Genomic DNA, 17,862 nt, shown 5'->3' on the forward strand with positions numbered 1-17,862 from the left:
AGAAAGGATGGAGGAAGAGGAACGAAGGGGGAGTGGAAATGGTCTGTCTCCACAGGAAGGTCTACACAGCAAGTGTGCTGCTCCATTGTGGAAACTGCTCTCAGTATCTTGGAACTAAGGGTGCATGGATATTCAAAAGGAAGCCATAGTAAAAAGTAGAAAACAAGCAAAGCCCCCAAAACAAAATAAAACACCCCACCAGAAAAGGAAACATGATCTCTACCAGCCAAACCAGTTTGTCACCCCCGTTGCTTTCAGCCTGTTGGTTGTCAGGAGTCTTGTGCCTGACATCTGTGGGCACTTTTAGTGACTGGTTTGTCTTGGCATCTGTTACTGCTGGTCACCGGCAATTTATCATGCTTAATGAGATAGAACAAGAAGGCGGAGCAAAGAATTTTGTTATTGATGCCTATGACATAGATATAAAGTTTGTAGTGAATCCACTTTATGAGCCCAGCTAAGTGGTGTTTCAAAAACAGTGTGGGCCACTTCTGAAATGAGCAGTGCCTTCACGATGCGGCGCGCTCAGGAATGCCTGTGCTCTAAGGAGCTTGATGAACTCACCTGGAAAACTTTCAGGTGTTGAAACCTCACACGTTGATTGACACCATGGTCACCACTCTCTTGAACCTCGGGAAGACTGTAGAGAAAGTGCAGGTCTGGACAGGGCTTCGTTCTGCTGTGTGTAGCATGGCTGAGAGCTGGAACCGACTCAGGAGTACCCAACACTGCAGATCAGGGGACTTCAACAAGTTCATGGCAAAATGCAATTGAGAGATGATGGATATTTTCCATGAGCTTTTTGAAGCTCCTTCCCATCTACTCATTGCTTTGGAGTCCTTGGGGTGTGAAGGTTTGGTGGCGTCCCCCTCATAGAACGAGTGGAAACTGCAGGAACAGAGATGTCATGGAGGTGCGATGATCGGCTTGGATGGTGTGCGCGCAACTCCCGCCTCCACTGTGCAGATGGCGGAAGGGTTAGAGTTCGTTCTGCTCATCAGGTTGAGACCGAGTTGGATAGCGCCGACAGTTGACCTGTTACATGGTAGTCCGGGGTGCATTTATTATGAAGGTGGTGGATTGATGTACCTGCTGGGGTTATTCGTGTCTCTGCCTGGCATACCAGCCCACTTGGCAGACTGCTCAGCTGTGGAAGCCCAGTCTCCACAAGGCAAGGTGTTCCTTTTAGCAAGAAAGCTGGAGGAAAGCAGTCAGTAGGCGTGGGGGATTTCCTTCTCAACCCTCTGCCCAGCCCTGCTCGCCTGGAAGCTTGATGTCACATCCGTAGGATATTTTTAAGAGTCCCACCTCCCGAACACTTGTGAATCACAGTCTCTGCAGACATAGCCAGAGCTGGGGGCCTTTTGAATAAAATGCCCGGCTGTGGTGTTGCGTGGTGAAGGTGACCCCGTGTGTAAAAGAATTACATGTACAGCTGCCATTCTGACTTACAGGCTCACACGTGGAGAAGACTCCACAGCTACTCCATGGCCTGACTTCTTCCATCCTCCCTCCCTTCTCCCTTTGTTTAGAAACAACGATTGAAGACCTTCTGTGTGCCCAGCAGTGTTGTAGGCCACGGAGAGATAGCTACGAATAAACAAATCCCTTCCACCATGACCCTGTGCTTCAATGGGGGGAGGTGGCAAATGGTAGTTGTCATATCGGACAATGCAGGCATGCAATCGTTTCATTACAGAACGTTCACTGACAGAGCCTGTGTGTGGAATGTGCCCCTGGTGGCTGACCTAGTTCCAGAAGGGTCAGCGAGGGTCCAGTCTACGAGGCAGTAAATAGTTATCGAACACATGTCAGCCGTGTCAGCGCTTTACATGTAGCTCAAACTTAGTACAGACCGCTTAGCAACCAGCCCTTTTTCCTGTAGCTACACGGTATTTAATATCTTATTTGTAGCTGAACAGTAAGGAGTCTTACCATAATTACCTAAAGCTTTTCCCTGGTCAGGGACAGAAAGCATGATTCCCCTCTTTGCCATCATGGTGAAGCATGTTCTTTCCCCAAATGGCGCAGGCTCAGCCTCGTAGGTTTCCGCGTCAGTTTCTATGACGGTTGTAGTCTGTCCGCGTTCCCTGCAGACATGTGTGATCTCTCGGCAAGGTCTGCTCAGTGCTGTTCCTCTGGTAACACGGCTTACGAGAACACTTGCCGCCTTTTACTGAACCGTGGACTCTTGTTTCTTTTCCTGACGTCTTTATGTGAATGTTCCTAAGCTTATCCGCCTTAGTTTGTGTTGCTGACCTGGTGGTTAAAATCGTATGTTAAGTGCTGTCTGATGTCATGCTTGCTAAATCAGCCCACCTTTCTTGCACACTGACATTTTGGTCTTTTTTTCTTTTTGTATTGTGTACTAGTGGGCTTCAAAACATTTGTGGACAAATTCCATTATCTTCCAATTCCATTTTTCCGTGTACTTTTTGAAGCCCCTTTTATTGTTTCCTGAGCCTTGTGTTGCCTGTATATCATTGCTTTATCTAGGTCATTGCTGAGAAAGCAAAGTAGGGGTTGAGTGTCAAGTGCAGTTACAAGCAGGTGTTGTTCTACACCCTCACCAAAAAAAGAAAAACACCCCAAACTAAACAAAACACCAGGCATACCGAATAAAAGATTAGAATGCAATAGACAGACTTTTGATTATTTTGGGTAATGAGATTTGGAAAATTTTACACTTGCATAACCCAGGTGTCTTTCAAGAATAGGCATTACTGACTTGGAGCCTGGCGATTTCCCTGGTGCCCTCCCTCAAGGCTGCTAATACATTTTAAGTAACGGCAAGTGCTATAAAGACAAGAAAGCATTTTCAGGGGATAGAGTATGATGGGAGTGGCATTGGGCCATTATCTTAGAGTGGTCAGAAATGCCCCGAGAAGGGACCATTTGACCTGAGACTTGAGTGATGTGAATGATTGAGCCAAGAGGAGATTCTGGAGTGGATGTAGAGGCCACGCTGGGAGTGAGCTCACTGTGTTGAAGGGCAGCAAGAAGGCCATTGTGGCTGCAGTTCTGCCATCTCTAGAGATGACCAACACGTAGGGAAGAGGTGGAAAAAGTAGGCTGCGATGTGCTAAGTCATCCTACATCAATGAGAGACCATTAAAAGGTTCTAAGTGGAGGACATATGTGTCCTGATAGATATTTCACAAAGATCAGTGACGATTTGTGCATATGATTCCATTGCAAATACCATGGCTTGGGTCATAACACTTTAAAGAGGTCTTTTGCAGTAGATTTGCCCAGTGAAATCTGTCTTTTGATTTCTTGATGGTTCCTTCCTTGGACAAGCGAAACGCAACCTTTGATGACTGTGTTAGTCCGGGTTGGCTAGAGAAACAAATTCATAGACACTTGTATGTGTGTAATAGAGAAATTGGTATCAAAGAATTGTATACTAAGAAAACATCCAGCCCCATCTAGATCAAGTCCATTATTCAGATATTAGCTCAGATGTCTGATACCAGTCTATAATTTCCTCTTCAGGCTCCCGCAACACATGCAATAGAAGATCACAGGCCAGTGGGTGCAAAGTCTTGTGGATGCAGCGGCGGTAGAAGCATCTCAGCCCTAGCGTGGGTCTATATGTGGCTACTCCAGCTCCAGGCCTCTTGTTCCATCAGGGGTCCTCCATGTGGCTTGTCAGTAGGAAGACAAGCAGAATGTGAGAGTCTGGCCTCCAGTGAGCTATCGATATCCTTCCCGCCTCCAAATGAGGTCATCAAGCTGTGACCTGATTGACAGGCCAGACTCCACCCCTTCGCAAGTTGACAGGAGATTATGTAACTGCCACAATTACTTCAGTCTTTGTTGTGGGGATTTTTGCTTTCATGATGTTGAGCTATAATCCATACTGAAGGCTGTACTCTTTGATCTTCAACAAACACTTTAGACCCTCCTCCCTTCAACAAGCAAGGTGGTGTCATCTGTATGTTGCAGGTTGTTAATTCGATTTCCTCGGTCCCTGATGATGTCCAGCTTCTCTGATCATTTTCTCAATATGCAGATTGAATAAACATGGTGAAAGGATACAACCCTGACTCACACATGCCCTCATAGTAAACGATGCTGTGTCCCCTTGTTTTGTGTGAGTGACTGCCTCTTGCTCAGTGTTAGAAGTCTGTGTGCCTCAGTATAATTTCCATTCTTTAGAATCTTACAAATCTTAATTTGTTTTATGATCCACAGAGTTTAATGCATTTGCCTAGTCCATAAAACACAAAGAGACTCTTTTTGATTGTGTCTGCTTTTAGCCAAGATCCATTTGGCATCAGCAATGCTATCCTTTGTCTAAAACGCAGCCTCTTTTCAGATGCTAGTGTGCATTTCTGCCCATTCCATGTCTGTGTACCGATGCAGTCGTTTAAAAATTATCTTCAGCAAAATTTCACTTGTGTATGACATTAATGATAATTGTTTACTAATAATTCCCACGTTCTGTTGGATTCTCTCTGGAAAGAGGCCACAAATACAGAACTCTTCCAGTTGATTGGCCAGGTAGCTGCCTTCCAAATAATTTCTTGGTGAAAGTGAGTGAGTGAGTAGCTCCACCATTGTGTCTCTGTGTTGAAACCTTTCCATTGGTATTCTGTCAATTCCTAGAGCCCCCTCCCCCCTGCCCCCCAATTCCTTTCAGTATACCTTGCACTTCTTCCTTCAGTACCATCAGTTCTCGATCATATGCTACCTGGTTGAACATCCACCAGTTCTGTTTGGTACAGTGATGGTACTTTTTCCATCTTCTTTTGATTCTTCTTGCTTTGTTCAGTGTCTTGCCTATAGATTTCTTCAATATTTCAACTCGAGGCTTGACCTTTTCCCTCTGTTCTTTCAGCTTGAGAAATGCTGAAATGTGTTCTTCCCTTTTGGTTTTCTACCTTTAGGTCTTTGCACATTTCATTGTAATACTTTGCCTTCTCGAGTTGCCCTTTGAGTCTTCTCTGCAGCCCTTTCACCTCTTCATTTCTTTCATTCGCCAGCTGTTCTATTTCTAAGAACACGCATCTTTTGACATCGATTTTGGTCTTTTCTTTCTTTCCTGTCTTTTTGCTTTTTTCATTAGGAGCCCTGGCGGCGTGATGGTTATGAGTTGGGCTGTAATCTTCAAGGTTGGCAGTTTGAAACCACCAGCTGCTCTGAAGGGGAAAGATGGACTTTCTAATCCCCTTAACAATCACAATCTTGAAAACTCACAGGGGCAGTCCTACCCTGTCCTGTAGAGTTGCTATGAGTCAGCATCGACTAGATGGCAGTGAGTTTGGTTTTGGAGTTTGCTTACTTCACGTAGAGCAACCTTGATCTCATCCCACATCCAGATCATATTTTGGCTCATGTAAGCAAGTTTTCATTTGCCTTAGTTTCACCTTGAACTTTCATCTGGACATGTTCCGGCTGATGATACTGAACTTCTCCATTGTTTGTTTTCACAGATGTAGTGGATTTGATTCTTGTGTGGCAACATGGACGGAACACAAACAGCCTGGACAGGCTGTTATAGAGAGCCCTTGCTGGCGCTGTTGGGTAATTGTTGGATTGCTAACAGCAAGGTCATGGTTCAAACCCACTAACCGCTTCCAGGGAAAAAGACGAGTCTGTCTACTCCCATACAGATTTACAGCCTACCCATTATAGGGTTACTATGAGCTGGAACGGACTTGATGGTAGTGAGTTTTTTGGTTTTCGGTAAATAGGCTCTTTAACACACCGTGCAAGAGGAGTGGAATGGATTTTGGAAGGGAGTTAACTGCAGAATGCAGTACATAGAGGAAGATAGAGAGACTTGTAGGTTTTTGTGCAATGCATCATGCACACAAAACCGAGTGTGGTGCTGTCAACTGGCCAGCTAGGTAAGACATGAAGACCAGTAGTTTATGGAACAATGTCAGGAGTTCTCTTTAGATACATTCCAGTTGAAGAAGTGGTGGAGATGTTACTAATAGCTCCAGCGATGGAACTGGCACTTAGGTAGAGGCGGAGGTTGACGGTAGAAATGCTGGATAGCTGGCATGCAATTCGTATCCAAAGCCAAAGGACAGACCAGGTGATGATGGTATGTACGGAGAGAGAGTATTTTGGTCTGGAGTTGAGCCCAAAGTTAGTCCAACATTTATTTATTTTTAATCATTTTATTGGGGGCTCACACAACTCTTATCACAATCCATCCATACATCAATTGTATAAAGCACATGTTGTACATTCATTGTCCTCATCATCCTCAAAACATTTGCTCTCCACTTAAGCCCCTGGCATCAGGTCCTCATTTTTCTCCCTCCTTCCCTGCTCCCCCCTCCCTCATGGCCTCTTGAGAATTTATAAATTATTATTATTTTGTCATATCTTGCCCTGTCTGACGTCTCCCTTCACCCACTTTTCTGTTGTCCATCCCCCAGGGAGGAGGTTATATGTAAATCCTTGTAATCAGTTACCCCTTTCCACCCCACCCTCCCTCCACTCTCCCGGCATCGCCGCTCTCAGCACTGGTCCTGTCTATACCAGTGTGCATCCACAGATCTTGCCAGATTTATAAGGTAGAATTGGGATCATAATAGTGGGGAGGGGGGAAGCATTTAGGAATTAGAGGAATGTTGTATATTTCATCGTTGCTACACTGCACCCTGACTGGCTCATCTTCTCCCCGAGACCCTTCCCTAAGCCTAAGGGGATGTCCAGTTGCCTACAGATGGGCTTTGGGTCCCCATTCCACACACCCTCTCATTCACAATGATATGATTTTTTGTTCTTTGATGCCTGATACCTGATTCCTTCGACACCTCGTGATCACACAGGTTGTTGTGCTTCTTCCATGTGGGCTCTGTTGCTTTTGAACTAGATGGAGTCCAACATTTAAAGGTTCCAGTAGCTCACTGCCATTGAGTCTTGAGTCCAATTTGAAGTGGTAGAACAGAGTGGAAGTGCTCCATAAGGTTTCTGAGGATGGACATCTTTGTGGAAGCTGAGCACCTTATCGTTCTCCTTTGGAGCTGCTGAGTTCAAACCACTGACCTCTGGGTCAGTAGCCAAACAACCTGCTGTACCACCAGGGCTCCGTTTAAAGGTGAAGTAGAAGGATAATAGAGAGCACAGGAGTCTGAGAACGAGCAGGCAGGTGGAATGAGAATGTAGAAGGTGTGGTATCATGGAAACTGAGAGAAGACGCTTTTAAGGTGGACGTAGTTAATGAAGTCTAATATTGCCCAGAGATAGAGTAAGGTGAAGAACCGCCCAATATTCAATACACTCTCATCCTTGGAATAGTTTTATTCTAATGAGGGGGAAAAGAAAGGAGAAAATGACATCTGCCCTTGGTAAGGCTGAACATCCGTTTCCACCTCAATACCAAATAGAGATGCCTCGCTAGGGAACTGACGAGCAGAGGACCTGCTGACTCCGAGGCTCCGAATTTCCCGTGACTTTGCTGGAACCCTGGTAAACAAGTGATGTCATCAGCACAGAGCCCGGCTCCAGCCTCCCAGGGGCCTGAGGTGGTTTCTCCCCCTCGGTAGCCTCTGCTCTGAATTAAATAAGGGCCTTTGATGTTGGTAGATGCTCCTGTTGCTGGTTCAGATTGCACTCATGAGCTTGCTCCACGGCGATGCATTTGGCAACAAGTGCATTCACTTCACAGGGAGGCCTGCATGGGGCCCGTGGGAGAGGGTGTGGGAGGACAGATTCCTGCCCTTGTCCTTTCTGAGCTGTGTGATCTTTACGAGAGATTACAGCTCGAAATTGTGAGGCCTTGTTGACTTCTTGGCCTAATGCGTGCGCTTGGCAGTGTGTGTGGCTTGTCCAGTGGTGCCTGGCAGAGTTAGAAATCCAGCCTGGCAGCTCTTAAGTTCAGGCAGCCCTCCTCTTCCGTGTCTGGATATACCTCTGCAGCAAATCCTGTCTTTTTGTGACTCCTCTGTATTAGGACACATTTGGCCTCAAGGTGCAGAAAACCTGGCATAGCCGTGGCTTATTAAGATAGAAGCTTTTTTTTTCCTATCATGTAATCAGCAGCCCAAGGATCCATACTCCTGTTTGGTGTCTGCAGATAGTTTCCATCTCTTGGACAGTCTTTTATCGTGTTGCTTGCTCCTTCTTGATAGGTGGCTTTCAGCTTGTGGAGAAGCCCTGGTGGTGCAGTGCTCGCCTGCTCCCAAAGGTCGGAGGTTCAAACCTACCAGCTGCTCTGCAGGAGAAAAATGTGGCAGGCTGCCTTCATTAGGAGGACAGCTCAGCAAACTCCTTGCCGTACTTCCGCCTTCCCTATAGGATCCTTGGGAGTTGCATCTGACTCAGTGGCAAGGGGAGCAAACCTGGTTGCTGGAGCTCCAGCTGGCCTGTCCACATTTCAGAAGCATCAAGGAACATTGGCAGAACTGCTTGCGCCACTTCTGCTAGCGTTTCATAGACTTGAATTAGAATATGACTTTTATTCTAAGCCCAGCTAAAAAGCAGAGTTTCTCTTATAACCCTCCCTGCCCTCACCAACCCATAGCCATCAGATCAGTGTGAATACGAGCTTCTGTTACAATGCCCAAGTAAGGAATGTGGACATTGGGAAAACTGGCCACCACCTTACCCCGTAATGCCTCATGCAGCGTTACTAAAAGTGAAAATATGTTTGTTGGGTGGCTGAATGAAGCTGTATATAGGTAGCTCTGGTTGGATCCGCCCACCTGGGAAAGCCTGGCTGCTCTGATTGGTTGGCTCATGCAGCTGTGGGGAGGCCTCCTTGGTGCCTTCTGCGATCCAGGTGTGTGCCTGCCAGGGGTTGGGGTCATGGTAGTGACGAGGACAGCCTGGCTGCAGCCCTCACTGGGATTATGGGCTTGAGGAGAGGGGAGACAGTGTGAGGACCACACTCGGGAAGGGCGGGGACCACTACAGGGTTTCCCACTTAGAGGGTAATGGTGAAAACTCCTTGTACAGAAAAATGCTGGAACCCTTTCTGGGAAGAGCCAAGCCTTGACCACCAGGCACTGCCCGCCCCCTTGCTGCGTTCTCAGGCTTTCTTAGCTGCCCACTGGCCTCTGTTGAAGGGAGGGCTGTGTGCTATCCTGAGCCCAGGGCGGTGCCAGGAGGGCAGGGAAGGCTTCTGGGCTCTTGGGAGTCGTGGGTAGGCTTAATTTTCTCAAAAACCCCGCCCCCCCCCCGCCCACCTCCATGGCTTTTCTCGAGACCCTGGCACACAGGACACTCCCAGTACCATCCCTGTAAGTGCTTCTGCCCCTCTCTAGCCCATCTCCGGGAACCAGATGGAAGTTGGCGGTCTAGAAGAGAGCCTTTTCTTTTTCTCCTCTCTCCCTGAGAGCAGCCCTCTTGCTTCCTGTTTACCAGCGTCCCGGGCCCCCACGGGAATTGGCTGTGGGATGATGAGAAGGTGGGGGGTGCTTCTGCTCAGCTTCTGCCCTGGGAGGAAGCGGGTTAATGGAACTGGGGTGGGGGTTGAGGATGCCCCACTGTTATTGAGTCACTTCACAGGCTTCCTGACTTCCACTGATGTTGCAGCCTTGACGCTGGCGGTTCTGTCCCACCTGAGGGCCTGTGCTGAGTGTCTGAGGCAGGACCAGGGCGCTGCCTTTTCTGACTGGCTGCAGAAATGCTCCTTGCCCCAGCCTGCCCTGCCGGCTCCCAGCGAGCTAAGCGGTAACCGTGCCCGGTGCCTCCTGCTCTGGGTCCAGTGTGTGTGTCTCCTGAGTAGAAACGTGCCCTCCCAGTCCCTGCACCTCGGATGAAGCTGCCATCAGCCCCCTCTTTCTTTCCCTATCCCACGAACTGTCACAACACTCTCCGGTTTTGTTTCCTCTGCTGCTGGGAGTAGGGACAGGAGACCAGAGCACTGACTGACCCCAGCCGCCCTCCCAGACCCTGCCCCAGCCTGGCTCACAGGGCTTTATCCTGGAGGCCTGGTTTTGGCCTTGGGAAAAGTGGTTGTTTATGTGGGATGTGTCCTGCCCAGAGCAGCCTCCTTCCAGACGCAGGGCTTGGAGGTGCTTCTTCATGGGCCTGATGTGAGGCCCAGGGACCTCTGTCAGGCTTTAGCCTTTGCCCCGGTTGTTGGTCATCCCAGCCCCTCTGTTGTGCAGCTAATAACAACAGGCATGCAACGGGACACCTCCCTGTAGAAGGCTCTCTAACAAGGGACAAAGAGAAGCCAGAGACGGCTCCACAGAGGCCCCCTGCCTGCCCCCTGCAGGAGCTCTGCCCAGCTCTGGCACCATGAAGCTGTCCCCCCACCTTCCTTGCCACCCCCACCCCCCAGCCCGGCGAGGCCGCAGCCTTTGAGAGTCTCCTTGACAACAGGATGGCTCAGTTAAAAATAACCTGTGTGCACGTGTGTGTGCACGCGCACCCTCTCCTTCTGTTCAAGCTGGGTCCCCGCGGCGTCTCCATCCTCCTGGAGAACATGGGCTGGTGGAGACCTCCTGGCGCCCAGAGGCTGGCTTCGAAGCCCCAAAGCATGCGGGGGAGATCCAGACAGTCATGCAGAGCATCCCCGAATCCTTTGAAAAACAACCCACCGACCCACCAGAAAAGAAACTTGTGTTTCGGGCGAAGGTTTCACGCAGCAGTGTAGGTTCCCGGACACGTTGGCATGGAGGGTGTCGCGGTGCTTCTTGCCGCCTGCGCCCTGCCTGGCTCCCTCCTTCCCTTTTGCTCCTCTGCCTGTGGAACTGGTGGTTGACTTTTGGCTGCCCCCTCGCTGGTTTTCTGGTGACAGAGCACAGTGCTTATGGGTAGCATTTGGGATTTTGTGAACCAGCCTGTTTGGAGCTAGAAGGAGACCTCCAGGGCATGTCCTCCCCGGGTTCAAAGACAGCACAGCAGCCTGGGGGAGTCGTCTGGTCTCAGCCTCCTTTTCTCCTCTCCCTGGTAGCTGCGATGGGCATGGTTGTGGAGTTAACACAGAGAATACAAACCAATTTTCAGTGCCAAAGCCTTGTAGGGTGTAAGCCTGGGGGCACCCTCACCATGGGCAGAGTCAGCGGTGAGGGCCTGGTGGCACCCAAGCCCAGACCCTGTTTGCTGTCTTGAGTTACAAAGAGCATGTAATTTCTCCTCAGGACCCACCTCCCCCACATCCCACGTGTGGCTGCTCCCTCTGCACACACACACACACACACACACACACACACACACACACGGACCTGCCCCCAGGGGGCGTGAGCCATCTGGCACATGTCACGGCAGTGTCGGGATCGCTGTTAGTCCCCTCTGTCCTGGTTACCTGACGGTGCCAGGGCCCTCAAGCCCCGTGGTCCTTCCCCTCAGGTTCCCATGACAGGTGTACACGTCTCCGTATGTTACCAGACTCGCCTGACCTTCCCTCGCCTATGTTTCCACCTTCCAGGAGTCAGAGTCTGAAGCAAAGGTTGATGGAGAGACTGCGTCAGACAGTGAGAGTCGAGCAGATCCCGCGCCCCTGCCGACCTCTGCAGACGACACGCCGGAGGTCCTCAACAGGGCCCTGTCCAACTTGTCCTCAAGGTAATCTGACTGACCTAAGGATGCAGGTGCCCTTGGGGGCTTCGGGTCATGTCCTAGCACCATGGAAGACCCACTGCTCTCACAGAGCCTCTTCCGTTGATGTGCGGTGGGGAGCTGGTCCACTTCCTTCAGCCTCAGTCTGCCCTGCCTCTGCCTAGGACTTGCTTTCTGCAGAAGAGTAGGGCCGAGTTGAGTGTGACCCAGTGCTCAGTATGAGACAGGCCTGCGGGTAGCCGGGAGAAGGACCAGCCAGGTTCTAGCCCTGGATTGATTCAGACCTGGGCTGATGAGTGCACTCTAGAAAGAAGGGACGTTCCGGACAAGGCTGGGGTGCCCGGCAGTGGTAGATACAGACTATGCCAAGAGAAAATATATTGGAGTTCGTAATTGATGGGCTTCTTTTCACAGAGGGACCCACAATGCTGGTTAATAATGGCTATACATACCCATCTGTCCATTGTGAACATTTCCTTAAAAATTCCCCAGGAAGACATTTGTGTTAGTCTGGGTGGATTGGGAAACAAATTCAGACACACTCATAGGTGTATAAGAAAGAACTTTATAAACAAGAGCAAGTGAATATTGAGAAAACATCCCAACCCTGTCCAGATCAAGTCCATAGTCTGATATTAGCCCTTGTGTTCGATACTAATTTATAAATTCCTCTTCAGACTCAAAAAACACATGCAATGATGCCGAATGCAGGAAGTTTACAGGCCAGTGGGTGGGAAGTCTTGTGGATCCAGTAGCAGTGTAAGCACCCCAGCACTGGCAGGGGTCCCCACTTGGCTCCTTCAGTTCCAGGGCTCTAGCAGAGAGTGTGTGTCAGCCCTCCTGTGAGCTATTTATCTCCTTCAAGCCTCCAAAGGAGCTCATCAAGCTGCAGTCTGTTCTGATTGACAGGCTAGACCCCACCCCTTCGCCATTTGACAGGAGATTGTCATGACCACAACCTTGAACAGGATCTCACCTTGAGTGAATCTAGGGTGAACGCTTTTGGCCCGCGCGAACCTCGTTCTTCAAACATCAGTTATGTGGGTAGATTCAAAACCCTAATGATAAGGAGCTCCTCCCCCAAACAAAACAAAACAAAATAAAACTACTACCTGGAAGTGTTCGGATGTGCGCTGGCTGGTCATCCCTTGTGCAGGGGTTAAAGGCATGGATTCCGGAGCTAAGCCCCCCGGGATACAAATCCTGTTTCGCCTTTTGCCAGCCGTCTGACCTGCCTGCCTCAATTTCCTCGTCTCTGAAAACTAGTTTTTCTCAAGTTGGGTGAGTTGACATATGTGACGTCCTTCTAGAAGTGCTGGGCACACATTTGCGCTGTTTTTATCATTGTTTATGGTCATTGCCCAGCAGTGCAGGAGAATTGCAATTTAAGATCCTGCTGTGGGGAAAATGCGCAGTTTTCCCTCCGTTAGAGGTAGTCACAGAGTCACTTAAACAGATACAGAAGCAGGGGCACGCACTTTGCTTGCGTGTGTTACCCATTAAGATGTAAACTGGGCGCATTCTTCTTCAGGCCTTGGGGCACCTGCTGAGTTTGGTTGTAGGTGAGGCCATGGAACTCGTGCAGGAGGTGACTAGTCCCTCCAGCAAGGCAAAGAGCACGTTGCTGGAGGGACTTGATCCCAGGAAGTGGCACCCCCCGCCCCAGGTTTGTGCTCTGGTTCTTTCTGGGGTCCTAACTGGTGTGTTCTCTCGTTCTAACCTAGATGGAAGAACTGGTGGGTGAGAGGCATCCTGACTTTGGCCATGATTGCGTTTTTCTTCATCATCATTTACCTGGGACCAATGGTTTTAATGATGATCGTAAGTACAGCCTACTTTAGTTTTGCGTTCACTTTTTTTTATTTTCCTGTGGGCCAGGCTTCTTAGAGACTCAGTGTTGGGGAGTCTAGGCTTCCTGGAACATTTCTGCCTCCGAACACGTGAGGCTTCTCACCTCCCAGCAGCCCATGGGGGGACGTGGAGACAGACCCAGTAGTCGTCACTGAAGATGTCTCCCGCTTGTGCTTGAATTATCCCAGATGATTAAGCGGTGACCCTCGCGTCACGAATGGCACTGTGTCCTCTCAAGTTAGATTGCGTATTTCCTCACTTCTGTGCCTGTGGCTGTCATGTGAACGTCGAAGCAGGAAGGCCAGAGAAGAACTGATGCCTCTGAATTATGTTCCTCATAATTACTCATAATTCTTCCGTATGAAGAATATTACACATACCATGTACTGCCAGAAGAACAAACACATCTGTCTTGGAAGACGTATAGCAAGAATGCGCATTAGTGGCCAGGCTGATGACACCTCTTCTTACGGATGTACTTTGGGCGTGTCATGAGGAGAGACCAGTCCCTGGAGGACATCGTACTGGATACAGTAGAGGGGCAGCTATGAGGAGGGACCAGTCCCTGGAGAAGGACATACTGGATATAGTAGAGGGGCAGCAAAGGAAAGGAAGGCCCCCAACAAGTGGCTGCGACAAGGGGCTCAGCATGAGGATAGTTGTGTGCATGGTGCCGGACCGGGGTGCTTTGTTCTGTTGTACACAGGGGCCCTAGCAACCAGAACATGCCTGTGGCTGTAATCCCATTCTGGGGGGGATTGGGCTGTTTAAGCTAAATTAATGAGGGCAGATTAGTGTATAAACGAGATTAAATCCCTTGAAATACAAGCGAGATTAAACAAGCTAGCAGAGCTGACACGGAGCAGAGAGATGCCAGGCCACATGGAGGCTGCCCAGGAAGGACCTTCTGCCCCAGCCTTCTCCTAGAGCCGGTGCTTTGGGCCTCCTAAACTGAATGAGAATAAAATTTCATCTGTTAAAACCCCTCCTTTTGAGTAGCACTAGATAACGAAGACACCCGGCATTTCTTTAAACGACTCTTGGTTTTGCTCTTTTCCTCAGCCTGACTCGTGGGCTGGGGGTTTCGTTAAGAAATGCGGGTCTGTAGTGCTTCTCCCTCTGTCGCCCCACCTTCTCGGACAGGGGCAGGTGATTAACAGCTGAGTGCCCAGCAAAGCAACCGAGGTTTCCCCCAGAAATTCATATTCACAGAAGGGGAAAGGGACTGGTTGAATTCTAGACTAAAAAGTTCATTTGAATCACAGGGCATGTATTTATTGTGAGAAACGGGCTGCAGGAACATGAAGGGCTGCATTGCCTTGTGGGATGGTGTGAGACAGGGAGGAGGGAGGAGGGAGGAGGGAAGGGAGCAGAATCATAGGACCGACGGTTTTCCTTGTGGTTTTTGTTGAAGCGCACCGTCCTATCAAATACCACACCTGGGGGTGGGGGGAGGGCTCTCAAGAACAGTGTTTTTCTCATCGTTCTTGAGGGTATGTGCACACAGCAGGACTTTGGCCGTGTTGATTTCTTCGGAGCAGTTTGAGAGAGAAATGGTTCTATGCCTCTCCTCGTTTGGATAACCGAGAGCAATCCTTGGTGCTCCTTTGAGTCTGCCTGTGCTGTCACAGGGCCTCTGTTTCCCTGCCCTCTCCAGGCGAATCCCTTCATGTCTGTCCTGTTTCTCCTTTTAAGACGCCACCCAGAAGGGACGAGGACTCACCCTGCTCCAGTAGACTTAACTGATGATATCATCAAAGAAAGGCCTGGCATTCCCCACCAAGGTCATATTTGCCGATCCTTGGGCTTGACCGATACAATCTGTTTTGGTGACATAATTGAAAACATAACCTGTTGGTTTTATATCCAAGGGCATAAGGATTGGGGAATCAGCCCGTGACCTGGTTTTTCTGTGTCCTGCAGGTGATGTGTGTGCAAATTAAGTGTTTCCAGGAGATAATCACTATTGGCTACAATGTCTACCACTCCTACGACCTGCCCTGGTTCAGGACCCTCAGCTGGTAAGCTCCCTCTCCCCCTAGGGACCCACAGCAGGTTGGCGGAAGTGCCTTGGGGCGATGTTGACAGTGGTGGGAGGAAGGAGGCGGGGTGATGGCCGCTTACTTGCGCGGCACCTTTGAGCCTGGAGTACTTCGTAGGTCAGACTGTGTACTGCGGCTGGGTGGTCGCTCAGCAGGCGTCTGGAATCTTCCTCAGAGGAAACTAGACCAGCTGTATCCGTGGCCACATTCACCCTGGTCTGTGGACTCCTCAGATGTGGCATGATGACTCCCCTTTTCTGGGTCAATCCACGTCCCGGCAGTAGCGTCCAGCGTCTTTCACGAGGGTTGCCTGTGAGCGGGGTGCCCTGGTGCTGGTGCTGCCGTCCCTGGCACATGCTTTCCTCGTCCCCCAAGCAGGGGCCAGAGAGTTTGTAGTTTTCAGTGGTGCTTTTGCAGCTCCAGTTCTGGGTGGCGCCCTGGGAACCAGAGCGGGCAGGAGCAAGTCTGACTCCTTAGGATCTGGCCTTTTCCAGGGAAGCTTTGCCTCCTTCCCCAGGAAAGGGCTCTGTGGACCTGAGATTCTCGACCACCACACTCTGCCCAGGTTTCAGATGAGCAGCCCCGGCTGTACGGTGGCTAAGGTTCATGGTTTGAATCTACCCAGCTGCTCTTGCAGGAGAGGAGAGGAGGAGACCTGGCAGTCTTCCTCCTGTATGGAGCCCCACGGGCGGTTCTGCTTTGCCATACAGGAATCTGCTGGACCGCACTCGGCCACAGATAGGTGATGTCTGACCAGAGCTTCACACTGTGTTGCAAAGACAGGTGCAAATGCAGGCCCTCCCCACTCCATCATGTGAGCACAGGCTTTGATGTTGACAACTAAAGCTGGGCTGGAGAGTCGTATTTTGGTCCCAGAAGGTTGGTCCTGGCCAAGGGACCTGGATGAGTTCAGACTAGGCTGGGCATACCCCTCCCAGAGATGCTTTCCCACTCTGCAGCAGTGCAGGCTGCCTCCCGGTGACCCGGTGAAGATGGTAGCCCACTCTGTGGCTGGAAAGGAGTGTGTTGAATTTTCAGAATATCTTAGGAGGTCTGACTTCTGAACTGTGGTCATTTAACTGAAGGAAGTTTTTTTTTTTTTTGCTTTTGTGTATAAATGCGCCCCCCCCCCCAACCTGATGTAAGAGAAATTCTTCCCCAAAAGGGAGTCAAAGGGAATTCTACTCTCCTCCCTAGCTCAGGAACCTATCCAGAGTTCCTGGTGGTGTGCCATGAGGAGAGGGAGAAGCTGGGGCTTCTCCTTCCAAGGAGCTCCTGGTGAGGGGTTAGGCGATAGGTGAGGAGATAGGTGATGGACAGGTGAGGAGATAGGTGATGGACAGGTGAGGAGATAGGTGATGGACAGGTGAGGAGGTAGGTGATGGACAGGTGAGGAGATGGGATCTTGCAGGTGTACTGTCAGGGCCAGGTTTCAGAGAGGGAGCCGAAGGGAAGGGCCTTGATGCGTTGCCTAGGAAATAGCAGCTGCTGTTTATTTGGAAGTGAGGGCCGACAGGTGTGTTCAGCCATGTGAGATTTGACAAAACGGACGGAGCAGTGAGTGAAAGAGGAGTTTGGTAGGGAAGTTTCTCCAGGCAGGAAAACTGCAGGAGAAAGGCAGAGGCCACTATTTTGATTCGAGTGGAGGCTTCTTCCGCTGCGGAGAATGGAAATCGGTTGGGGAGGAAATACGGAGTGCCCTTCAGAGGGTCTTGGTGGCGCGGCGGGGTAAGCAGTGGCTGCTTACTGGGAGGTTGATGGCGTACACTCACCAGAGGCTCTGCGGGAGAAGACGAGGCAATCTACTCCGGTAAAGACCGACCGCTTTCAGAACCCTGGACAGGGTCGCTATGAGCCGAGGCCTGGTGTGCGTTTTCTTTGGTTTGTGGAAACTCTTCAAGGGGAGGGCAGTCGCAAGTTTGTGATCAAGGGAGCCAGTGCAAGCTTCTGCGAGAGTCTTCCCCCGGCACTGTGAGCAGGGACCGGGGCTGGGGGCGGGGGGCTTGTGTGTACTTCTTGTGACACCCCCGGACGTCAAGGCAATGCAGGACTGTACCTCTCCGGTGCCCCCTCCACGTGAGCTCGCTACCTGGGTTTGGGAGGCTGCCAGGGGTCCCCTGCGATGCGCTCACCTGTCTCTCTTTGCAGGTACTTCCTCCTGTGTGTGAACTATTTCTTCTATGGTGAGACCGTGACAGATTACTTCTTCACCCTGGTCCAGAGAGAGGAGCCTCTGCGGATTCTCAGCAGATACCACCGGTTCATTTCCTTTACTCTGTACCTGACAGGTATGCATGCAGTGGTTTGCCGGTTCACGCGCGTGCGCGTGTGTGTGTGTGTTGAGTGACAGTTTCTGGGGTAACGTAGCATTTTGATGACGTCATCTTGGACTACACCAGGGCTCAAACCGCATAGTCAGATGCTGTACAGTGGCAGGTCTTTTACTAACGAGAAACTGAGCGGCTGTCAGGTTTGAGGGGCAGCCTGTCGGTAC

At 50.3% G+C, this 17,862-nt stretch overlaps 1 protein-coding gene across 1 annotated transcript in view; it reads left to right on the forward strand.

The window, feature by feature from the left end:
- CDS2 (CDP-diacylglycerol synthase 2) overlaps positions 1-17,862 on the forward strand; it is a 60,315-nt gene that overhangs the window by 31,069 nt on the left and 11,384 nt on the right. Inside the window, exons 2-5 of the mRNA XM_075563971.1 lie at positions 11,345-11,481; positions 13,200-13,296; positions 15,250-15,347; positions 17,517-17,656. Coding sequence (XP_075420086.1) covers positions 11,345-11,481; positions 13,200-13,296; positions 15,250-15,347; positions 17,517-17,656 — 472 coding nt within the window. The remainder of the gene's footprint in view (positions 1-11,344; positions 11,482-13,199; positions 13,297-15,249; positions 15,348-17,516; positions 17,657-17,862) is intronic.

Source organism: Tenrec ecaudatus, chromosome 12 (assembly GCF_050624435.1).
Source record: "Tenrec ecaudatus isolate mTenEca1 chromosome 12, mTenEca1.hap1, whole genome shotgun sequence".
Lineage (NCBI taxonomy): Eukaryota > Metazoa > Chordata > Mammalia > Afrosoricida > Tenrecidae > Tenrec > Tenrec ecaudatus.